This window comes from Colobus angolensis, unplaced genomic scaffold (assembly GCF_000951035.1).
Source record: "Colobus angolensis palliatus isolate OR3802 unplaced genomic scaffold, Cang.pa_1.0 Scaffold275, whole genome shotgun sequence".
Classification (NCBI taxonomy): domain Eukaryota; kingdom Metazoa; phylum Chordata; class Mammalia; order Primates; family Cercopithecidae; genus Colobus; species Colobus angolensis.
Genome location: NW_012115988.1, coordinates 3,636,081 through 3,662,463, shown reverse-complemented (window position 1 = coordinate 3,662,463; position 26,383 = coordinate 3,636,081). Strand labels below are relative to the sequence as shown.

General features: G+C 39.4%; 1 protein-coding gene and 1 pseudogene across 1 annotated transcript in view; one reads left to right on the top strand and one right to left on the bottom strand.

Annotated features, from left to right (window-relative positions):
* SLC26A3 (solute carrier family 26 (anion exchanger), member 3) overlaps window positions 1-12,059 on the bottom strand; it is a 38,151-nt gene extending 26,092 nt beyond the window's left edge. The window contains exons 1-4 of the mRNA XM_011948197.1: window positions 11,936-12,059; window positions 3,129-3,344; window positions 2,488-2,627; window positions 581-691 (exon numbers count right to left, since the gene is read on the bottom strand). Coding sequence (XP_011803587.1) covers window positions 581-691; window positions 2,488-2,627; window positions 3,129-3,259 — 382 coding nt within the window. The 5' untranslated portion in view covers window positions 3,260-3,344; window positions 11,936-12,059. The remainder of the gene's footprint in view (window positions 1-580; window positions 692-2,487; window positions 2,628-3,128; window positions 3,345-11,935) is intronic.
* A 1,898-nt stretch (window positions 12,060-13,957) lies between these two features.
* LOC105516137 lies at window positions 13,958-18,074 on the top strand (annotated as a pseudogene).
* The last annotated feature ends 8,309 nt before the right edge of the window (window positions 18,075-26,383 follow it).

Sequence of the window (26,383 nt, the reverse complement as noted above, 5' to 3'; positions counted from 1 at the left end):
TAACAGTGGGTGAATCTTGGTCAGCATATGCCTCCCTAAAGCATATTGTCTTTCAACCACAGAATAAGAGCATATAAAATGACTGGTGAGACCAGGTGTGATGGCTCATGCCTGTAATCCCAGCACTTTGGGAGGCCAAGGCGGGTGGATCATCTGAGGTTGAGAGTTCGAGACCAGCCTGACCAACATGGAGAAACCCCGTCTCTACTAAAAATACAAAAAATTAGCCGGGCGTGGTGGCACACACTTGTACTCCCAGCTACTTGAGAGGCTGAGGCAGGAGAATCGCTTGAACCCGGGAGGCAGAGGTTGCAGTGAGCCGAGATCACACCATTGCACTCCAAGGACCTGGGCAATAAGAGCAAAACTCCATCTCAAAAAATTAAATAAATAAATAAATAAATAAAATGACTGCCATCTGTGACCCTGCCCTCCTTCTCAAACCCTGGTCCTAATTTTCACAAGAGACCATGACTCTTCTCCTGGATTATGTGCAATTTGGAATTGATACAATGTATGGCTAATAAAATTCATAAAGAAAAAACAATGTGAGCATTAATCAGCTCAGTAACTGACTTACCCGCAGATATGTGTTTGGAAGTGCCAAAGAAAAGGTAGATTACAGTTGGGAAAAAGGCTGCATACAACCCATAGCCTGGGGGGATGGTGACCAGCAGAGCAAATGCTAAACCTATAAACACACAAGCAGCAGAGTCCTTATTTTGTACAAGAGGAATCAAAGACATTCTCATTTGGTTCTTATGGTATTTAGGATTGGACCCTAAAAATAAGTGACCTCATTAATTCAAAATATATTAAAGATGTAAATGTAAGAACTAAAACTATAAAACTCTTAGAAGAAAGCATAGGTATGAATCTTTATGACCTTGGATTCATCAATGGTTTCTTAGAAATGACATCGATGGCATAAACCAGCAGTCCCCAACTTTTCGGCACCAGGGATTGGTTTTATGGAAGATAATTTTTCCACTGACTAGGGAAGGGGAGATGGTTTTGGGATGACTCAAGTGTATTACATTTTTTGTGCACTTTATTTCTATTATTATTACATTGTGATATATAATGAAATAATTATACAACTCACCATAATGTAGAATCAGTGGGAGCCCTGAGCTTGTTTTCCTGCAACTAGATGGTCCTATCTGGGGGTGATGGGAGACCGTGACAGATCATCAGGCATTAGATTCTCACAAGGAGCATGCAACCTAGATAGATCCCTTGCATGCACAGTTCACGATAGGGTTTGCACTCCTATGAGAATATAATGTTGCTGCTGATCTAACAGGAGGTAGAGCTCAGGAGGTAATGAGAGCAATGAGGAGTGGCTGTAAATACAGTTGAAGCTTTACTTGCTCATGTGCCACTCACCTCCTGCTGTGTAACCCGGTTCCTAACAGGCTACGGACCTGTACTGGTCTGTGGCCCGGGGATTGGGGACCCCTGGCATAAGCAACCAGTGAAGAAACAGATACATTGGACTTAATCACTATTTAAAAATGTGTACGTCGAAGGATACTATCAAGGAAGTTAACCAATAATTCACAGAATGAAAAAGTTATTTGCAAATTGTGTATCTGACAAGGGTCTGGTATCCAGAATATAGAAACAACACTTACAACTCCACAACAAAAAGACAAATAACCCAATTTAAAAATGGGTAAAAAATTTGAATAGACCTTTTTCAAAAGATATACAAATGGCCAATAAACACATGAAAAAATATTCAATATTGTTAGTCATTAGAGAAATGCAAATGAAAACCACAATGAGATGCCACTTCATACTCACTGGGATAGCTAAAAGAAAAAAGATGGACAATAACAAGTGTCAATGGTATGAAGAAATTTGAACCCTCATACACTGCTAGTGGAAATGTAAAATGGCATAGCTACTTTAGAAAATAAGTTAGCAATTCCACAAATGATTAAATGTAGAGTTACCATATGATCCAGCAATTATACTCCTAGTGACATACCCAAGAAAAGTGAAGCATGTTCACGCAAAAATTTGTACACAAATGTTCAAAATAGCATTACTCATAATAGCCCCCAAGTGGAAACAACGGAAATGTTCATCAACCAATGAGTAGATTAAAAAATTGTGATATGTCCATACAACAGAATTCTTATTTGTCCACAAAATGGAATGGAGTACCAATACATGCTACAATATGGATCAACCTTGAAAATGTTACAGTGAGTGAAAGAAACTAGACACAAAGTGCCATGTATTGTATTATTTCATTCACATGAAATATCCAGAATAGGCAAATCCATAAAGAAAGGGTAGAGGGGGATGTGAAGTTAATGGGTAAGTGATTTTTAGGGGTTGCTGGTGGTGAAAATGTTCCAGAATTGGATAGTGGTGACAGATGCACAACCTAGTGAATATATGAAAAGCCCCTGAGCTGTACACATTCAAAGGATGAATTTTATGGTATATAAATTATACATTTAAAAAATGTACCTTGTAGTATGGACACAATCCCTGTGCTGATACCAGAAACAATATCACTGAGCAACCATTCCTTAAGCCGATATCCTGGCAACCAAGATGCTATGGGGAACAAAGAGAGGACAATTCTCTTGGCCTTTTGTGGGGAACAGCTGAAAACATGGAAAGCCACAGGTCAGTCAATTAATATCAAAGTTTAAGTTTAGTACCTAACTGTCGGTGGGAAATTGGTAAAGATGGTAATTTGCTAAAGATTAAACTAGTAATTTCACTCCCAGTAACATTCTTTACCCATAATCAGCTGCCCTCTGGTCACCAACAAAGGATTTTTTAAAATGCTTGCTTTTCTTTAACCGTAATAGACCTATTTGTCATCCTCAGCTTGAATCATGTAATATTTCAAATGAGAATTTTCCTCTGTCCCCATCTGTTTGTTGTCTGATTTGGAAAGACTGTGTTGATAAGCCAAGACGGGGTTCATTTTAAACACTACCATTCCAACTCTGGCAGGGAGTAGGAGGTTTGGAAACCAAAGAGGAAAGGACTGTAGGCTGTGAATTAGAGCCAGAAAGGAGACTTGGAAAGTTAGAAAATGTAGGTGAAAGTGCTTCAAAAATATATTCCTAATGCCTATACCTTAAAAAAGATCTTACCTAAGACACACTTTGAGATGATCCAGAAATGTCTTATGATGTCTGTCTCTCTTTTTATGATTTTCCTCAAAAGCATTTGTAGAATACACCGGCCTGGCCACAATATACTGATTCCCAAAGGGTTCAATCATTTTGATTTTTCTGTTGGCTGTGGCAAGTTGAAGACCTTTGGAACTATGTGGTGAACACTTCTTGCCTTTAGCAGGTTAAAAATGCCTGAAACCAAACAGAGCTTGCTTCTTAAATAACTCAGAGATAATGTGATGCAATTTACAGATGAGTGAGCTCCGAACTGAATGTTACCATCTTTTAAGATCAAAAAAGGCAGGATTAAGGGACCTAGATTGTGTTTTGTGATAGCGATATTTTATTCCAGTGAGCTGGACATGGCTCTTTTAGGTAAGTAAACAAGAAGCTTTTGTTTTATTTTTTAATTTGCCAAAAAGTAACAAAATTGACTCAGTTTATGAATCATTTAGTCAATTTTTTACTTACAAGGCAAGATACTTTATCAACTATTTTTCCCCAGAAATATTTCCAAAGTTAGGGCATTGAAGTGCTGGGACAGATTAGATTTAAAGTTTATTTATTGCCTCTAACTCCAGTCCAGTCTGTTCCAATTTACCCATCAGAATTTTAAAATTTGATTTTTTTACCTTGTAAAATTTTTAAAAATTGTGAAATTCAAAGGTATTGCCTATTTCAGTTATTTCCTTATTGTTTCTGGGAGTTAGAGTTTTACAATTTATAGTTAAGAAAACTATGAAACAAATTAAATATTATTTGGTTACTTCATTTGTGAGTAATAAGATCTTTTTAAAGGAATGATCCTGGGCAAGTTCCTTAACCTCTCTGAGTCTTCCCTGTATAATGGGGATAAAGATATTCAAGTTTCAGGTGATTGTGAAGAGTAAATAAGGTTTCCGAAGCATCTAGCTTACATACAATATGCTATAGGCATTTACTACATGGTAGCTATTATTTTAATTATTAGCATTTTCTACACAAGATGTTTAAGTTTTTTATTCTTATCTCAATCCTATTTCTATTATCCTTAAAAGATCAATTTTACAACATGTTTAAATGCACATTGCCAAGTTAGCCTTCACAATTCTTTGAGGCAGTTACTCTTATTATTTTGTTATTATTATTTTATTCTTACAAATGATAAAGTAATCACACACACCCCAAACCCACACTAAAATGGAAATACTTTTTCTTGGGACATACAGCTTATAAAATGGCAGAAACAGTACCTGCATTTTCAGACTTCTTTGCTATCTTTTCTATGTTATGCAGCTTCTCTATTGTTTGATATGAACATAATTGAAGAACATTGCAACTAACTGCTAGCATTTTTCCCTCTAGTCTTGTTCTGTATTACTACTCATAATGCCCAAGTTTTGTTCCTCAACTTCAATCACAGTGATTAATTGAATTATCTCACACTAGATAGTATATTGTTACACCATGCCCTCACATACCTTAAGGGATTTTCAGTATGTTTGCAGAACTCAAGTTATAACCAGGAATCAGATGCTGGTCTCTACTGCTGGCCCCACTTGACCTCTCTTTGATCACCCATTTTTCTCTCCCACCCCATTTTCTAGTTTCCTCTAAAGTCCTCTGTGCTCACTTCTGACCACAATGTACTGCTTCTGCCCCAAATCTCTGGCTTGACCTCCAGCATTTGAGTTCCTTTGAGCTCAGTTATGACTCCCTTATTATTATTATTATTAGAGACAGGATCTCACTGTCGCTTGGGGTAGAGTGCAGTGGTGTAATCACAGCTCACTATGGCCTCTTAACTCCTAGACTCAAGCAGTCCTCCTGTCTCCTGAGTAGCTGGGACCTCAGGTGTGGGCCACTATGCCCTGCTAATTTTAAAAATATTTCAGTAGAGGCAGGGATCTTTCATATGTTGCCCAGGCTGACCTCAAACTCCTGGGCTTAAGCAATCCTTCAGCCTCAGCCTCCCAAGTAGCTGACAGGTGCACCACCAGGGCCTCGGTTATGACATTTAGATCCTCCTTTGCTATTCTTTCTGGGCCTCTCCTCCCCTGCCACTCCCAAGTGCTTGTTTTCTCTTTTGTTTCCATTCCCTCTTCCATCTCTCCATCCACACTTCAGGGGTCAAATCCCGCTAACTAGATAGTACTTCCCATTGTCAGAAGAACTTGCTCACGAAGTGGAGGTGACTTGTGCATTGCTGTACAGAGCATGGATTTTTGTCTTTTTTTTTTTTTTGCTGATTATCAACAACATGGTTGGAGCATTAATAAATAAGATCTCATCCATGGTCATTCACTTCTAATATCTTGGATTTCTCATAAAGGGTATGTGGAATATCTTATAAGAACAGCCTTAACCCTTTGAAGGAACAAACCTTAGGATGAAGAAGACTTCAGCGCTGTGCATTTGTACTTCTGTCAGATGCTGCTATGGGGGACAGAAAAAAAAAAAGATTCTTCTTTGCTTGCTTGACTCATGCTTTCCTCAAGGAGTTCACAGAAATTTATTAGTTATCTTCCCTAAAAAAGATCTTGAAGGTACTTATATTCTTTTGGCTGTTGTATTTTTTTATTTTTTATTTTAATTTTTTTTGCCGATCACAGTGATGTGAGAAATAGAACTTCATTTCTAATCAGCTTCCTTCTCTGAGGATGGCTATGGCTGTCTCTTCAGTAGGCTTTCTTATACCTCCTGCTGGATCAAGAGCCTGAACTCTGGCTGTCCTGCCAGTAAAAGCCTCCTCCTCACACCCAAGCACTGCCTGCAAGGGGACTGCTCAGGGAAGAAATCAGGGGAGCTTAAGAAATCTTTCTGGCCAGGCGCGGTGGCTCATGCCTATAATCCCAGCACTTTGGAAGGCTGAGGCGGGAGGATCACTTGAGGTCAGGTATTCAAGACCAGCCTGGCCAATACAGTGAAACCTTATCTCTACTAAAAATACAAAAATTAGCCAGGCGTAGTGGTGGGCACCTGTAATCCCAGCTACTCAGGAGGCTGAGACAGGAGAATTGCTCGAACCTGGGAGGCAGAGGTTGCAGTGAGCTGAGATCATGCCCCTGCACTCCAGCCTGGATGACAGAGCAAGACTCCATCTCAAAAAAAAAAAAAAAAAAAAGAAATCTTTCCAGACTTTAGAGAGAAATCTTGAGGGCCACATTCCAGCCTTTCTGTTTTCCCCTTGCACCCATCCCCGCTTCCAAAAGCTATGCCTCCATGTGTAACATACTATGTGGGCCTCTGAACCAATGGTGCCTCTGCTGAAGAGATGTTCCAGATAGTCATAAATTAATGACATTCTCCATGTCATCGTTTCTGAGATTCTTGAGCATGATCTTTTTTTTTTTTTTGAGACACTCTTGCTCTGTCACCCAGGCTGGAGTGCAGTGACGCGATCTTGGCTCATCTTTAATTAGGAATTCAAAAGAGATTTTTCTTAACTTTTTTTTCACCCGAACAAGTTATGTTTTTGCCAGAAATTCTTGGAAAACACTTTTTTCTGGTTCCTAGAATCACAATTCCAATTTCAAATATTACGCCCATATTAATGTAAGCCTTTTCATGTTCTATCTTCATGGATCTCTGGGTCCTTAGGGTGTCAGTGGATTTGGGGATTGAAATTCATTCTCAGGGTCCCTTCCTCTTACTAATTGTAGAATCCCAAGCCTTATTTGTATATATTTCCACGTTTATTTGCTTCCCTATGATTTGCTTTTTATTTATTTTTTGGCCTTTATGATATATCTATATCTATATATAACTATATATATGTTATATCTATATCTATATATAGCTATATATATCTATATATAACATACATAGACACACACATAGACATTCACATACCTACATATCTTGGTGCTGTGGCTTAGTCATACATATTATTGTTCTCTGCTTTTTTTTTTTTTCTTTTTGAGCAGAAATTTAATCCTAGGATTAATTTCTGAAGTTCAGTTTCTTAGTTTAACTATTCCCATGTATTAACAACTTTTTGATGTTTCTAGGGATTGTCATGTATATACCTCCCCACCCCTCCAAGTTCCACCCATTTCCAACCTGCAGCCTGGCCTCCAGTTACAAGAACCTCCACTCTGCCTGCCCTACTCTGCTGAGAAGTGTCTTACGACCCTGACCTTTCCACTCAGTGTTTATCTATTCTGTGTTTTAGTCTTTCAGAGGTCTGCCCTTTTGCTGGGAAACAGCTAATTTGAACCAAGATGCTGATGAGCAGTGCTAGGATTTGGCTTTAATTAGTGGTCATTTGAAATCAGCAGACAAGGAAGGGTGCAGAACACTTCCCAGCCCCTCCGCAGTCACATTAGATGCCTCCACTCTTGGACAAGGCAGCTCCTAGTAGCATCACCCCTCCATAGCTGTTCAAGCTGAGGAAGACCTTCATGGAGACATCACTGAAAATGCCACACTGCGCCTGAAATCTGCTGAAAACATGACTCACCTCAGGGATCTCAAAATATCTCTGAGCCAGTCAGTGCAAAACCAGAGGTAAGCCAGCCCTATTTCATGAATTAGTCCTTGGACAGTGGGAAATACAGCAGTGTCCTGATAACTGTACTTGGGGGAGCGGGTGAGAGATGGGAGAAGAAGCAGAATAATTGCTCCAGTGAACACCTTCAGAGGGATCTCCATCAGCAGCCAGAGGAATCAGAAATCAAGCACACAAGAAGCTCCACATTCTGGTTAGTACAAGGCTGGATGGAAACAGGGAGATGATGGCATCAGAATGCGAGAGGGCCAGAGTGGTGATTGGAGGGAAGGGGTCTCAGCACTGAGGTTGGTTAAGAGAGCTCAGGAGGGGTCAGAGGCTGAAGTGAGCAATAATTGTTACTATTATTTTTCATCAATTCTATTACTACATTGCCCAAGATGCTGAAGAAGGAAGGCAAACCTAATTTAATTGGGAGGTACAACAGAAAAGAGTGAGACTTTGGTAACTAAGCAGACCAGGTTTCAAATCCTTGCCTTGCCATGTCTTAACTATGTTTGCCATGAGCCAGTGATTCAAGCCATCAATTTTCTTTTCTTTTCTTTCTTTCTCTTTTTTTTTTTTTTTTTTTTTGAGACAGAGTCTTGCTCTGTAACCCAGGCTGGAGGCTGGAGTGCAGTGGCGTGATTTCGGCTCACTACAACCTCCGCCTCCTGGGTTCAAGTGATTCTCCAGCTTCAGCCTCCCAAGTAGCTAGGACTACAGGCACCCATTACCACACCCAGCTAATTTTTTTGTATTTTTAGTAGAGATGGAGTTTCGCCATGTTGGCCAGGTTGGTCTCGAATTCCTGGCCTCAAGTGATCCGCCTACCTTGACCTCCCAAAATGCTGGGATTATAGGTGTGAGCACCCAGTCCAACCCTTCAATTTTCTAATAGCAAAAGGAAGAGACCATTATTTTCCTTCTAGGGCTGTTCTCAAAACTGAAAGTAGGGTATACAAAGGGAGACTTCTTAGCCTTAAGTTCATAGGTAGCAGTCTCAGGAGTGAGTTTAATATTGACTGTTTAGACTGAATTTACAACTGATCCACATGACAAAAGTCAGCTGGAAACTGTTGGAAAATGCTAGTGCTGCCAACTTTTCTATGACTTTATGTTTACTCTGAGCTTATCTTTAGAAGTAGCAGTTTTCCATTTTTATCCCAGTTTGTTTTAACATAGTTTTAAAATAATCTATCTATCTGAGCTTCCTAGAATGGCATACAAGGCCCTTCATGTTTTGGCTCTGGTCTATCTCACAAGCTTCTTCACTCCTCCTTCACAATTGCAGCAGGTTCCTAATACACTATAATATTTAACAATTCCGTGTCTTTGTACACATGACGTCCTTTGTGTTCTTCTTCTCCAATACCTGGTGGATTCCAATTCATTCTTAAAAATACTCAGCACAGCTGGGCGCAGTGGCTCATGCCTGTAATCTTGGCACGTTGGGAGGCTGAGGTGGGAGGACTCCTTGAGGCCAGGAGTTCAAGACCAGCCTGGCCAATATAAAGAGACCATGTCTCTAAAAACAAAACAAAACAAAACAACTCAGCTGACCATTGATTCATTTCTTCATTCCTTCAACAAACATGTATTAGCCTATTATTTGTCAGGAACTCATTTCCCAACACAGTTGTAGAAGATAAGAAAATGATGTAAAGCCTTCATGAAATCCCTGGATAGAGTTAATCATTTCGTTCTTATAAGTACCTTGTATATGTGTCTATTCCATGTCATATGGTATGGTCATTATTTGTTTATGTTTCTCTTCCCTTTAAGACTGAGTTTTTCAAGGGCAAGGCCCAAATCTTAACCATTTTTTCCCCTTTTGCATAGGTCCTATGACACAGTAAGTATACAAGAAAGTTTGTTGAAATAAACTGAACTATGAGCAAAATATATATAAATGATGTAGTCCTAAACACCAAAGTTCACATACACAGGAGACGTGCCCACAATAATTGGTGCAGATAATAAATTGGAAGAAGGGATGTAAATGTGGGTTGGAGTTAGGAAAGGTTTTGTGAAGGAACTCTGAGTCTTGGGTTAGACTTTCAAGAACAGATAGGTTTGGCAGGGGTGCACGACAAAGCAGTGGGGAGTAAGCGAATCATGTCAAAGGATAGTGAGAATTCCAAACACTGAAACAGAAGGCTTTGTTGGCCCATAGGCTAAACCATTAGAGAAATGTTGGGATGCTCCATAGCAAGGGGTTTCACACCCAGGAGGCTCACAGAAGGCAAAAGAGAATCCCTGGCCATTTCTATAAGGCGTTGAGATTTTCTGAGCACTTTCACTTTTCTTCCTTGAGTGTTACTGTGTGATGGAGGCAGAGAAGATAGGCTATATTATCGCTAATTTACAGATGAAGAAATTGAGATGAGAGAAGATAAATGACTTTCTCAACTTTCCAGAGCCAGGATGAGAAGCCACATCTTGTGAATAACTGACTGTCTCCACTACATGTTCTTCTCCGCTACATATTGAATGTCAGGGGGCACAGCCCCTATCCCCAAGAGAGACAAGGCAAAAGAACAAGGTGAGGCACCTTCAGGGTCCTTGCTTTTGAGCACGAAAGCCTCACACTCCCATACTCAATATCCACAACACAAAACATGAGCCTCGTGGCCTGGGGCCCAATCTCCTTGAGGTGACTTGCTTTATTCTCCCCCCTGCTTCTCAACAAAGTAACACAGAGGCTAGAGGAGGCTCTTCTTTTCTCCTTGGAGAATCAAAGACCTTTATTGTAGAGAAGAGCTAGAATGTGTTATTACATATTTATTCTTGTAATTGAAAAATGTTCATTCTCATTTTCTGAACGATTTTGTTTCTTAGTCTAATATGAGCTGTTTAGGAGGTATTAAACATTTGTTCATTTCTTTATATACTTACTTATTCCCTTATCCAGAGGGGGAAGGCAAAGTATGTATTGTGTTACCACATTTTACTTATTTCTGAAATCAAATTAGTTGCTTCCTAATTTTTCATTAGGAATAATCCTTCATCAGATGAGGTGGCACGTGCCTGTAATCCCAGCACTTTGGGAGACTGAGGTGGGCAGATCACCTGAGGTCAGGAGTTCGAGATCAGCCTGGCCAACATGGCGAAACCCTGTCTCTACTAAAAATACAAAAAAAAAAAGAAAAAAAAATCAGCCAGGCACAGTGGAGTGTGCCTGTAGTATCAGCTACTTGGGAGGCTGAGGCAGGAGAATTACTTGAACCTGGGAGGCAGAGGTTGCAGTAAGCAGAGATTGTGCCACTGCACTCCAGCCTGGGCGACAGAATGAGAATCCATCTCAGAAAAAAAAAAAAGGAATGATGTTTATGCAGTCAAATTTCATGACACAATTTTTCCAAATGACTTTCTTCAGAAAAGATAATTATTTAGTCCAATCATTTGATAAATTGTTCCTCACTTGCATATATAAAGAAAGTTGTATAATCTTTTCCTGACATTTTAAAGAATAAAATAGATTTTATCTTGGTAGAGTTAGTAATGTATGGGATAAGTACCCATATATTACTAAGTATATTATATTATATTATACTACTTGTGGCATAGGGCACTCTGCTACTTTCCAGTAACCATTTTCTCCCCATCTCTCTTCTCTTTCCATTCTCTATCCTTACTCTCATTGCCTTTTCTTCTCTCCCTGTTTCCCTTAGTCTTGGACTTTCTAGGATATCTAGATAAATTTCTCACTTCTAGACCAGATGTCCCCCCACCCTTTTTTTTTTTTTTTTTTTAAGAGACAAGGTGTTGCCATGTTGCCTACGCTGACCTCGAACTCTTGGGCTAAGCTATTCTCCTGCCTTAGCCTCTTGAGTAGTTAGGACTATAGGTACATGCCCCTATGCCTGGCTGGGACCAGATGGCCTTTCTGAATCCTTTCTAGTAGGTGATTCTATCTCCTGGAGAAACTATTTCCTTAAAGCTTGCTTTTTTTCCCCCCAACCCTCAGAGCAGATAATCTATCTATAAAGTCAGATTTGAGTGGAGAATTAAAGCAATTATCTGAATAATTAAAACAAGAACACTAATATCTTTGAAAAGACTGTTTAAGACTTAATGATGCTTACAACCATTTACTTGTTAAATTAAAGTCTACTTAAATATTTATTCCACATTGCTAGCGCTCCAGACATACTTACATAGCTTATTAGTGGATTCATTCAAAATATTCACACACATGGAATAAACTCAAGAACATAATAATAACTCCTAAATAGGCTTTGATCAGAAAAAATACCATTCTCAAGGAACAGAAAACCAGTTTGAATATAACAATCATAAATTTGGTTCCTACCTGACACCTACTCAGTGAGGAGCTTCAGCAACAGTGATATATTTTCAAGATAAAGTTCTAAGTTCTAGTTCTAAGAGGCAGTGTCCATCCACTCAGGTCTACAGGCTCTGTGTGCATCCATATGTATAGGGATGTCTATATATGGGTTATGTAAGACAGAGGACAAATTACCTTTCTGTCAGCTTTAATAATTAACTTTCATTAACTTTTACAACAATGAAAAGACTGCAATGTGGTCTTGACCTTTGAGACTTTGATCAGCAGAAGTGATGATGAAAATTACTTCCTCAAGTTCTTTGTGAGATTAAACCACCCATTGCACTTGTGTGTATGTAATTTCATTGGTTTGCAGAGATTTGCACAGCGATGCGCACGTGGACTTAAAAAAAAAAAAATCTTCTCAAGGGTTATCTCCTTGACATTTTACCAACCTGTTTCAATGAGAGCTTAGTGGTGGTATTCTTTGTCTGGATGACTCCATGCAATCTGTCATGGGCGATAAAAGTGTGGTGTATAGGTTAACTCCTGGTAGGATAAAGGCCCTCATTAGGAACACTCACCCAACTCCCAGCCACAGGCCATATTTGCATTCCAATTTCTGCCCCCACTACAGCTCTTCCTAAGAGCAATACACCCTATGTTGCTAAATACAATGAATACTTCCAACTCTCATCTTACTTAAAAGCATTTAGCCCTGCTGACTACTCTTTCATGAACTCCTCTTCTTATTTAAACAATTATTTAACTAATTAATTCATTTTAGAGATGGGTATTGCTGTGTTGCCCAGGCTGGTCTCAAACTCCTGGCCTGAAGTAATCCTCCTGCTTTAATCTCCTGAGTAGCCGGGATTACAGGCCTCAGCCATCATGCCAGGCTAAAATCTTCTCTTCTTAAAATGCTAAAAAAAATGTTTTAACACACATGTTTTTCACCTCATCCTTTTTGCCAATTTCTCCTCTAACTCTTTCTTTGGCATTTCCTAAGATTCTGTTCTGAATTTCCTTCTCCTCTCTTGCTACCCTCTTACCTTAATAAGAGTCCATGGCTCCCAGCAACATTCAGATTTCTAACCCCAGCCCTCTAGGTCCACATATTTAACTGCCTACTCCACATCTTTGCTTGGATGCCTCGTAGGCATCTCAAACACAACACATACTGAGATTAAGACCTCTTGATCTTTCCTCCCAAATCTGCTCCATCTCTAGTCTTCCCCATTTCAGTAAAGAATATTCCCCTTTACTCACGTCAGAGACCCAGGAACCATCTCTGACACTTCCTCTTGCAGACCTTATCCCCACCCGCAGCCAATCCATCCTTAAGCCCTATTGAGTATGCCTCCAAAATACATCCCAAAGCCATCACTTTTCTTCATCTTCACTCTTACCTTTTGCTGCATTTCTTGCTTCCTCTCGCAGCCCTCCCTATCTCTTTACCACTCATTAATCAGAATGATCTTTTCACACTAGTCCTCTTTGTGCGGCTGATGATTATATGGAGGAAAACAGGCTTCCAAAGTCTTTGCATGACCTCCCACTGCACAACTCTCTAACCTCATCCGACCTTGCTCTTACTTTTGTTTTCTCCACTCCCACCATGATGGCCTCTTGTAGTACCAAATTTGCCCACTCTTTGCAGACATCATTTCCTCTGCTTAAATGCACTTCTCTCTCCCTCTCAGTTTGACTGTTACTCAGCTTCAACATCACTTTCTCAAAGAGAACCACTTTGACTTCCCAATCTCAATTAGCCCCTCTTGTGGCATTCTCTCAGAATATTTTTTCAGTCCCTTGGTTAATTTGCATGTACTTTTTAAAACATAGCATCATAATTTTAAAATACACAATTATTTACTTGGCTAATGTTTGGCTTTCTCATTAAAATAAAAGCCCCACGCAGGCAAGGACTTTGATGAATTCACTACTGTATGCCCAGTACCTAGACTGAATCTAACACAGAACGATGACTCAGTAAATAGTGGTACAGTTACAGTTCAAGCAATGAAATATGTTTGATATAAGACAATGCCAAAAGAATGTGGACAGGTCACTAGCATTTGTTAGAAATTAATCTAACCTGTGTTTTTAAATCTGGCTCACACCTGTGCTAACTGCATAATTGAATGAGGTGTGGTGCCACTTATCATACTTTTATCAATATTAGCTAACTTTAATTAGTGTTTACTATGGGCTAGGAACTTTGCAATGTATTTTATTTGGTTTATCCCATTTAATCCTCATAAAAACCATAGATAGCTTAGTATTTTTATTCCTACTTTACAAATGAATATATTGAGATTTCATTTGTGGTGAAATCTCAAGTTTTTATTTTTATTGGCTTTTATTGAAGCCAGCTAGAATCCAGAAAGCCTAACTTTGTCATGTCTTTAACTACTGTATAATACTGCTTTTTATTATTTTAAGAGATGTACAGCACATTTATTCAGAACCACTATACACTGATTAAATTTTGTATTTAGGTTTGGTTGATGAAAGAACTGGAAAATATTGCACTTAAAGGGAGAGACTCAGAATTATTGATCAGCATAAAAATGATTTATTTTACAACAAATAAGAGAGTTTTGCAAGATTGATGGATACAAGCTGAACAAAGGCAAATTATTACATTATATATATATTACATAGTATATAGCCTTCTTATATACTAATAATAACCATGTAGTAAATGTAATAAAAAGAAAGATATCATTGGTAATAGCAACAAAAGCTACAAAGATAAGTAGAAATAAATTCTTTTTGTTTTTTATTTTTAAGAGACAAGGTCTGGCTCTGTAACTGAGGCTGGAATATAGTGGCTCAATCATAGCTCCCTGAAACCTTGAACTCCTGGGCTCAAGTGATCCTCCTGCCTCAGCCTCCCAAGTAGCTTGGACTACAGGCACATGCCACCACACCTGGCTAATTTTATTTATTTATTTGTTTTGAGATGGAGTCTCACTCTGTTGCCCAGGCTGGGGTGCAGTGGTGCGATCTCAGCTCACTGCAACCTCTGCCTCCCAGGTTCAAGTGATTCTCCTGCCTCAGCCTCCTGAGTAGCTGGGATTACAGGTGTGCACCACCACACCCGGCTAATTTTTGTATTTTTAGTAGAGACAGGATTTCACCATGTTGGTCAGGCTGGTCTCGAGCTTTTGACGTCGCGATCTGCCCGCCTCGGCCTCCCAAAGTGCTGGGATTACAGGAGTAAATTTTTTAATTTTAATTTTATTTTGTAGAGATGGGTTCTTTCTATGTTGTCTAGGCTGGTCTCCAACTCCTGGCCTCAAGCTATCCTGCTACCTCGACCTCCCAAAGTGCTGGGATTACAGGCAAAAGCCACCGTGCCTGGCTGGAGTAAATCTTATCTAAAGATACATAATGATGAACTTTATAGAGAGAATTACAAAACATTGTAAAGGACAACAACAAAACCTAAGAAAAATATAAAGCCATAAATCTTCATGAATGTGAAAGTTCAATATCATATAGATGTTTTCTTCAAATTAATATATTACATAAATGCTATTACAATGAAAAAACTTTTCTTTTTTTTTTCATAGAACTGGACAAACTTGTCCTAAAACTTGTATGGAACCACAAAGGGCCAAGAAAAGTCAAGACAATTTTTGAAATTGATGCCTAATAGTTGTACATATTGATGGGGTATATGTGATATTTTGGTATATGCATACAATGTGTGATGATCAAATTGGTGTAATAATGATATCTATCACCTCAAACATTTATCATTTCTGTGTTGGGAACATTCCAAATGTTCTCTTCTAGCTATTTTGAACTATACAATAATTTATTGTTAACTATAGCCACCTTACCGTGTTATCCAGCACTAGAACTTACTCCTTCTATCTAACTGTACGTTTGTACTCATTAATCAACAGCTCTCCATCCCCCCTCCCTGCTACTTTTCGCAGCCTGTGGGTAGCCATCATTCTACTTTCTGTCTCCATGAGATCCACTTTTTTGGCTCCCACGTATTAGTGAGAACATGCAACATTTGTTGACAACTTTGAAGAAGAAAAAATGGGGAAACTTATTTTGCAGATATAAAGACATTATTATCAAGCTATAGTAACTATGGCAGTTACATGTTCGTGCCGTGGGAAATAAACATAACAATGAACAGGACAGAAGGCCTAGAAACATGTGTTGAAACTTGATATATAATAGAGAAGGCATTAGAGAAAAGATGGACTATTCAATAAATGGTGCTGAGACAAATGGCTATCCATGTGGAATGAAAAAAAATTAGATCTCTATTTCGCAGCAATTGCACACACATTTTTTCAATTGACCAAAGGCCTAAATAGAAAAGGTAAAATTTTAAACTTTTAGAAGAAAAAGTATGCTGTTATAACCCTGGAATAAAAGTATTTCTTCAACAAGTCACATAAATGTGCATATCATAAAGGAAACGATTAACAAATCCAACTTTATTAAAATTAAAACATGGAAGACACTACAACGAAAGTGAAGACAAGCTCTACACTGAACAAGGTATTTGCCCAGTTAAGTCTTAAAAAAGATTAATATCCAGAAGATATCAAGAACTCCTACAAATCAATAAACAAAAGGCAAAATTCACAGAAAACTTGAAGTGCCAATTAACATATGAAAATATGTTCAAGTTCACTAGTAATCAGGGAAAAGTAAGTACAACCATATACATTTCGCATCCATCATTAGCAGGGCTGTAACTAGCTTCAGTGGAGCATGAAGATTATGCAATTTGTGGATCTCGTTTTAAGAAAAAGATTACAAAATTTCCCGTATAAAATTAACTACAGGGCCTTTGAAGGGGCCCATGCAAATGAAAGGTCCTGAAGCCTAAACCTCATTTGCTTTATGATAAATCTGCTTTTGTCTTTCAGATGGTAAAAATGAAATGCCTGAAAATACCAAGTGTCACAGAGGCTGTGGAGCAATAGGAACCCTTATACTATCGTTGTGAGTTGTAAATTGGGGCAGTCATTTCTGATAGCAGCGTGTCACTGTCTTGTCAAATTGAAGATATATATCTTCTAAGACCTGGCAATTCCACTAGTATGTATCCTGAACAAACATTGACTCATGTTAATGAATATTTCTAGAATATATAAATATGCAATATTTATAATAGCAAAAAAAAGAAAATAAATATCCTCAATCCACTAGGTAGTCTGGTTGATAGTCTACTGACCTTATAAGTAGCCTAATACCCTTTATCCGCTATCTACTCTGCATTATAAGACAGTAGATAGTGTATAAAGAAATCATGCCAACCTGTAACTAACACTAAGGAGGCCAAGTGGCAGAAGGCCTTATGTGAGTGACAGCCGTTCCTTGATAACTATGTGGACCTGAAAGAACTGCAGAAAAACATCTATGCTCAGAAATACCAATATTGGACTGGGGTATTTGAGTTGAGTGTGGTGATCTATCAGCTGCGTGGTGTCTATATTTTTGTGGTCATCTGGTGTTACATGGACAAAGGGTTTCTGGTCTCCTACTGGCCTTGTGGGACTGGCCTGGCTTCTTCACTGACTGCATATGTTTTATTTGATCTTGAATAGAGGTGAAGGGTGGAAGTAGAGTGGGCATGTCTGGTGGGCTGACTTGAAGAGCCTGTCGTCTTCATTACTTTTGTCTATGGCTGTTTGCTAGGGTCAAAGACCCTGACAGTTTGTCAGCACTGACACCATCTGTGCTGTGTCAGTCTTCACGCTGTTAGACCACCTCATCTTCTTTCACTGTGGCACCAATGCTGCCATTGTATCCGTCACATTGTCCTTGAACATGGCCATCGTTGCTTCTGTCTGCCTGTCCTCATGCCCTCCCTGGTGCCTGTATGCCTTCATCATGGTGACATTTGCCATCCAGATTTTTGCCCCATGGCCCATGTTGCAGGAGAAACTGAAGGCATGTGCTCTCCCCCGCTGTATGGGTGTCACACTGCTCTTTGAGTTTTCAGCCTTGAGAGGCCTGTGGTCCTATAGTGCGTGGCAGTCATCCTCTTCATCCTTCTCTAGTTTCAATCTCATGTCTCTGTCCTTTCTACCTCATTCACCTGCAGCTTTTTAAAGAAACCAGTCATGGGCCTTAGAATGAAGTTGAAATCAAATTCTTGTCCAGATGCCTCAGCTAAGTTAGGGACCTCCATTACATTATGAAGGCAAGTTGATGGACCAACATCTTAGCTCGTGTAACAGTTGAAGGCAAAATTCCATTTTGGAAGCAGCATGCTGATGTGGATGAGAGAACAGGGATCAACAGAAAAAATTAACCAAAGGCTCGGGTGATAGAGGTGCTTATTTTTTCTGTTATTTTGTGGGAAGAGAAGGCTTTTGGGGGCCCTTTTGAATTATTATGTCTCATTTATTATTTGCTGTAACAAATGAAGTGATGTGGTTTCTATTAAAAAATAACAGTACAGGCCAGGTGTGGTGGCTCACACCTGTAATCCCAGCACTTTGGGAGGCCAAGGCGGGTGGATTGCTCGAGCACAGGAGTTTGAGACCAGCCTGGGCTGGTCCAGTTTGAGACCCCATCTCTATAAAACATTTTAAAAATTAGCTGGGTGTGGTGGCACATGCCTGTCATCCCTACTCAGGCGGCTGAGGTGGGAGGACGGCTTGAGCCCAGGAGATGGAGGTTGCAGTAAGCTGAGATTACGCCACTGCACTCCAGCCTGGGTGACAGACTGAGACCTGGTCTCAGAAAAGCAGAACAAAATAAAAACAAACCAATACATTAAAACAAAAACAAAACAAAGGTTGAATTCATAAAAACAGAGAATAAAGTGGTGATTTCCAGAGGCTGGGTGTATAAACCTTCAGTTATAAGATGAATGAATTGTTGTGATCTGTTGTATAGCACAGTGACTGCAGTTAATTAGACTGTATTGTATACTTGAAATTTGCTGAGACAGTAGCCCGTAAGTGTTCTCACCATACATGTACACAGAAAAGGTAACTGTGAGGTGATAGAGGTTTCATTAGCTTCACTGTGGTAGTCATTTCATAATGTACACGCATATCAAATCATTGTACCCATACACTTATCAAAAAAAAAGAAATGAGGAGTTTCTATTTTTGTTCCAATAAATGAAAAAATAAAAACATGCAAAAATACTTGATTCGTAGATATATAGCAAATGTATAAAAATAAGCAATGGAATGATAGATAAGAAATTAAGGATACTGGTTACCTCCATGGAGAGAGGGAAGAAGTTTACTGGGAGGACTATGAAAGGGGCTTCAACTGTATCTGTACTATTTTATTTCTTTTTGTTACTCCAGATTTAAACAAACTTTTGAGATATATATTAATTTCCTAGGGTTGCCATAACAAAGTGTCACAAACTGGGTGACTTCAAACAATAGACATTTATTCTATAGTTTCAGAGACTAGAACTCCAAAATCAAGGCATCAGCAAGGCCACACCCCCAGCAGACACTGAGTGGTATCCCTGCTTGACTCTTTCTAGTTCCTGGTGATCACTTTTTAGCATTCCTCATCTTGCAGCTGCGTCACTTGAGTCTCTGCCCCTGTCACTGCATGGCATTCTCACCGTATATCTTTGTCTTTCCCCTTCTTATAAGGACAATAGTCATTTTGGGTTAAGGGCCTATCCCACTCTCTAGTATAACCTTGTCTTTACTAATTATATTGGCAATGACCCTATTTCCAAATAAAGGCTTTCTGAGGTACTGGGGATTAGAACTTCATCGTATCTTTTTGGGGAACACAGTTCAATCCATAGCAAGGTATAATTTACATACAGCGATATATATAGATCTTGAATGTACCTTTTGATGAGTTTTGACAAATGCATATACCTATGTGTGTTAGTTCTCTATCGATCCTGTAACAAATCATCACAAATGTAATAACTTAAAACAACACAAATTTATTATCTTACACTTCTGTAGGTCAGAAGCTTGACATGGATCTCATTGGACTAAAATCAAGGTGTTGACAGGGCTGTGTTCCTTTCTGGGGGCTCTGAAGGAGAATCTATTTGCTGATCTCTTCTTATTTCTAGAGACCACCCACATTCCTTGACTCATGACCCCTTCCTGCATCTTCAACACCAGCAATATTATATCTTTCTGCCCTTTTTGTCTGATACCATTATCTCTGCCCACAGCCAGGGAAATGTCTCTACTTTTAAGGGCTCATATGGTTAGATTAGACCCACCCAGATAATCTCCCATTCTCAAACTCCTTAACTATTTTTTTCTTTTTTTTTAGACAGAGTCTCACTCTGTCGCCCAGGCTGCAGTGCAGTGGCACGATCTCAGCTCACTGCAACTCTGCCTCCCGGATTCAAGCAATTCTTCTGCCTCAGCCTCCCGAGTAGCTGGGACTACAGGCTTGCACCACCATGCCTGACTAATTTTTATATTTTTAGTAGAGACAGAGTTTCACCATATTGGCCAGGCTGGTCTTGAACTCCTGACCTTGTGATCCACCCCACCTCCGCCTCCCAAAGTGCTGGGATTACAGGTGTGAGTCACTGCGCCCAGCGAAGTCCTCAACTTTTATCACATCTGCAAAGTCCTTTTTGCCATATAAGATATCATATTCTCAGGTTTGGAGTATTAGGTTGTGGGAATCTTTGGGAGCCATTATTCTGCCTACCACATCACGTAACAATCACCCTCCCAATGTGGAGAATGTTCCTCTCTCTGAAAATTCCTTCATGTTTCTTCTCAGTTCATCACAGCAACTCACAGAGGCAACTTCTGTTGTGATTTCTGTCATCTTTCATTAGTTTGGCCTGTTCTAAAACTTCATACAAATGGGACATACAGTACGTTCTCTTTTGTGCCTGGCTGCTATCTCACAGCACAATATTTTTGAGGTTCATCTATATTGTTATGTGTATGAGTTGTCCATTCTTTTTATTGTTGAATAGTATTTCATTAGTATGAATATGACAAACTCTGTTTATTTAATCTCTTGTTAATGAACATTTGGATTGTTTCCAATGTGGAGCTGTTACAAACTTTCTTATAAAAGTCTTTTGTAAACATATTTTTATTTCTCTTGGGCCCTGGGAGGATTGCTAAGTCATGGAATAGAAATATATTCAACTTTATATGAAACTGCCAAATAATTTTTGAAAAGTGGTTTTTACTGATTTAAATTCCTACACTCGACATATGAGAGTTCCAGTTGCTCCTATCCTTGCCACCATTTAGCACTATCAGTCTTTTTCAGTTTTAGCCATTATGATCAGTGTTCATTTTATTTCTTAAAAAAAAAAAAGAAAAGAAAAGAAAAGGAACAGCAAAAACTTTTCCTCAAACACCAAAATAAGGAATATCCTTTAAAAGTTTAGCCCAAGTTTCATGGAGTTAAAGCTTTGGTAGTATATGTTACTAAACTATATTTAAAGCCATTGTATGATTATAACTTAGAAGCACACTTAATATTTAATATTTAAGGCTTAATGCAGCAAATGTATTGACTTACCTCTATATCCTAGAAAACAGTTCTTTTTCTAGCTTGTCACACTTTATCCCTGTAGTTGACATTATGCCTTGCATTAAATACTGCTCTTGGTTTCTCACCATTCTCCCACTTCTTGGAGATGGACTGTGTGTATTTATTTATCTTTCTGTCCCATGTCCCTAGCACAGTGCTGGGCAAGTAGCCAGTGCTCAATGAGGTTGTTGAGTCAATAAACAAGTAAGCAAGCATATTAATTTAAAGCATAAATATGATAGACTAGAATCACCATTCTTTCTTTTAAAAGAAAAAACAGTTTCAAATTTTATACTGAAATCTTAATGTGACCCCATTTACAAATTAGGATTGAGGTAAAAAGTCCCGTTTCATTCTGTTCTTCATTTATGGTGGAAGGAAGTGTACTTAATTTTTTCTTTTCTTCTTCTTTTTGTTTTTTTTTTTTTTGAGACTGAGTCTTGCTCTGTCACTCAGGCTGGAGTGCAGTGGCGTGATCTCGGCTCACTGCAACCTCTGCCTGCATGGTTCAAGTGATTCTACTGCTTCAGCATCCCCGAGTAGCTAGGATTACAGGCATGTGCCACCATGCCTGGATAATTTTTTGTATTTTCAGTAGAGACAGGGTTTCACCATGTTGGTCAGGCTAGTCTCGAACTCCTGACCTCAGATGATCCTGGTCCTCCTGCCTCGGCCTCCCAAAGTAATGGGATTACAGGTGTAAGCCACTGCTCCTGGGCTAATTTTTGTATTTTTAGTAGAGATAGGGTATTGCCGTGTTGGCCAGGCTGGTCTTGAACTCTTGACCTCAGGTAATCTGCCTGCCTGGGCCTCCCAAAGTGCTGAGATTACAGATGTGAGCCACCGTGACTGGCCTGCATGTAAGAAGCACTTGTTTAAAAAAGGGGATTTTGGAGGTCCATCCATGTTCTCCCAAGCCAACAGGATTGTTCCAGATGTGATAGCACATTACTCATATCACTTTTGAGAGGGGTATTTTTATATTTAGTAGTGTTGTATCACCCTACTCTATAGCCTGAAAGGTATGGCCTCTTGACTGTGCTGAATTCTACTAGAAGAATTTCTGGATAAAATTTTCCTGACTCAAACTCATTTAAAGGTAACAGAAGTGCCTATCTGCGCACCCCCAGGGATATGTGGTTAGAATTCAGGGAATCTATTAAAGCTCTACAAAAGACACGTGTGTGCATGTTTGTGTGTCAGAGGGTGGGGTGGGTACTCAAATATGAATTTTTCAGGGGAAAGTGCCCATAGTTTTCATCAGACTTGCATATGTGAAGAAATATGAAAAGTTACAGAGTAAAGTTAAGAGACTTAATATTGTGGCTAGACTGACCGGCCAATTATGACAATTTGTGTGTAACAATTAGTGGACTCATTTAAATAATGAACTTGTTTTCCTTCTCCTGAGTTGACCAGTGTGTGACTGTAGGTGCATCCCCAAACATCACTGACAAAATGGGCAGAAATTACACTGGGAGGCAAATCTCTTGGTCATGGAGGCAGCAAAACCTCACCTCCCCTGGACTTACTATTATGCCTTGACTTCAAATCATACTGATTTTTTTAAAATCAGTATGACTCCAGGCTTCATTTTCAAGGACCCAGTGTGTCCATTCAGAGCATCTCTTTTGTTTCCCTGAGAAGTTGGAAATGAGACAGTTGTTCTTTTGTTTGTTTGTTTGTTTGTTTTTGTTTTGAGACAGAGTCCTGCTCTGTCACCCAGGCTGGAGTACAATGGAGCCATCTTGGCTCACTGCAACTTCCAACTCCTGGGTTCAAGCGATTCTCTTGCCTCAGCCTTTTGAGTAGCTGGGTTTACAGGTGACTGGCATCACGCCCAGCTAACTTTTTTGTATTTTTAGTAAAAATGAGGTTTTGCCATGCTGGCCAGGCTGGTCTCGAACTCCTGATCTCAGGTGATCCACCTGCCTCAGCCTCCCAGAGTGCTGGGATTACAGGTGTGAGCCACTGCACCCAGCCAAGACAGTTATTATTATGTAATTCATAAAGATTGACCCCAAAAGGAGTCTAACCCACCAAATATATAATTCCTAAATTTAATATGAATTTCTACTAATCCCTCTCAGTGTAAAGATGAGTCCAGAGCCAGCCACCGTGGTGTGTGCCTGGAGTCCCAACTGTTTGAAAGGCCAAGGCGGGAGGATCACTTGAGCGCAGAGGGTTTGAGGATGTAGTGTGCTATAATTGCATCTTTGAATAGCCACCTCACTCCAGCCTGGGCATCGTAGCAAGACCCTATCTCTTAAAAAGCTAAAACAGCAGCAGCAGCACCACCACCACCACCACACAGATGAGTCCAGAGACATCAGATGAAAACTCATATTTCAGAATAGAGAGCAAAAAGTAAAATCAGTGAGTAATCACCAGTCAGAAACAAATTATATTTTCTGATGTTTTTTATCTTGGTCAAACCTGAGTCTTGAGAGTACAAAAGGAAGACAAGAAATAACCCTGTAGAATACAATTATAAGGCATTCTTCTTCCGTTGGAAGAGCTTGGATTAGAGTGGCATAGTGGAGTTGAAGTCATCTTCAGATATATATGGAGGGTGTGGGTGGTTGAGGAAGGGAGTGGGAGGCGATGCTAAGACACTGGCAGAAAGTACACTTTGCACAGTCTTGATATCAGTCACCTAGGGTTCATGATTCTCATTCCAAGAATAAGTCATGATTTTTTTATTGCTTCTTATTTGAGTTCATTTTATTATGTGTAGCAGTGTGAATAGACTTCTTATAGCAGTACTGGAATAAAGATTAAATTGTATACATTTAGATATAACACGATAACCTTTTATCTTCAACCTTTCAGGCCTCTCCTGCATTGCTAGAGTCTTCATTTAAGAGGTGCAACTGCTAGTAAAACAATGGGTGTGCAGGGTACATTGGGATGGGATGGTGAGAATGGTCATTTCAAAACTACTCTCCATTTTATTGCCAGCATTATTTAACATTCTGGAAATGGGCCAACTTCATCTCTGGAAAAATTTGAAGAGTTGGCTCGGTTTCTATCAGTCATGTTATGGTGGAATTTTCTAATAAATAGTAAAGGTTTCAACCATTGATGTGGCTCACATGAGTTCCAACATATGGATAATAAAACTGACTAAACCTGTTTTCATTTATCTGACAAAGCAAATAACTTCTTTTTTGGCTATTTTCCTGGTTCTTGATGCAACATATGACATGTCTCACTTCCTGGACTCTCCCCCTTTGCCTTCTGTAATCTTAAATGTCTCTGAATTTTCCTAGGCCTTATAGTTTCGTTATTGGTTATTCATCTTCCTCTTTCTGTCATCACTTCTCATCCCCAGAGTTTAGTTTTGTTCCTCGCCTCTTTTAACTGTACACTTACTTTTTTAGAACACTTTAGTTTTTCATGGGCATGATTCCAAAATCAACATCTATACTCCTCCTTGTTCATTCAAATGTAGATCCTATACTTCCAGCTACCTACAAGAATGCTCTTTGTAAGTGACCTTACAGCTCCTCAAACTCAAAAAACATTTCATGCAGCAACTTAAAACAATATAGTAACATTATTCATGTGTCAGTTTGGCAAGATGAATTAGTTTGAAAATACACAGTCTGGCTGGACGCTGTGACACACACCTATAATCCCAGCACTTTGGGAGGCCAAGGCAGGCATATCACCTGAGGTCAGATCACCTGAGGTCAGGAGTTCAAGACCAGCCTGGTCAACATGGTGAAACTCCGTCTGTACTAAAAATATAAAAATTAGCCGAGTGTGGTGGCAGGCACCTGTAATCCCAGCTACTTGGGAGGCTAAGGCAAGAGAATCACTTGAACCTATGAGGCAGAGGTTGCAGTGGGCTGAAATCACAATGTTGCACTCCAGCCTGGGTGACAGAGTGAGACTCCATTTCCAAAAAAAAAATAAAAATATATATATATATGTACACACACCACACACAAGTATATATATATATATATATACACACACACTAATAAAAGTGTGGAGAATCAGGCCCTCCCGTGTTCTGTAGGTACAACTGTTTGTTAGTATGTTTATTTGGTAATATTTATCAAAATTTAAAGGGCATTTATTACAATTTAAAATATTATTTGACCTAGCTCTTCCATTTCTTTTCTTTTTCCTTTTTCTTTTTTCTTTTTTTTTTTTTTCAGATGGAGTTTCACTCTTGTTGCCCAGGCTGAAGTGCAGTGGTGCAATCTTGACTCACTACAACCTCCACCTCCCAGGTTCAAACGATTCTCCTGCCTCAACCTCCCAAGTAGCTGGGACTACAGGTGCCTACCACCACACCTGGCTAATTTTTTGTATTTTTAGTAGAGACGAGGTTTCACTGTGTTGGCCATGCTGCTAGTCTGAACTCCTGACCTTGGGGATCCACCTGCCTCGGCCTCCCAAAGTGCTGGGATTACAGGCATGAACCACTGCACCCAGCCAGCTCTGCCATTTTTATGAATTTCTCTTAGAAATACATGTTCATAGGTTGGGCACAGTGACTCCTGCCTGTAATCCCAGCACTTTGGGAGACTGAGGAGGGCAGATCACGAGATCAGGAGTTTGAGACCAGTCTGGTCAACATAGTGAAACCCTGTCTCTACTAAAAATACAAAAAATTAGCCGGGTGTGGTGGTGTGCATCTGTAATCCTAGCTATTTGGGAGACTGAGGCAGGAGAATCATGTGAACCCGTGAGGCAGAGGTTGCAGTAAACCGAGATCGCACCATTGCACTCCAGCCTGGGGGACAGTGCGAATGAGATTCTGTCTCAAAAAAAAAAAGAAAGAAAGAGAAATACATGTTCATAAATATGTTTTAAAATTGCATACAATACTACCCAAATAAATTGACAGATTCAGTGCAATCCTGATGAAAATACCAAAGACATTCTTCACAGAAATAGAAAAAAAAAATCTTAAAATTTGTATAGAACCCCAAAAGATCCCAAATA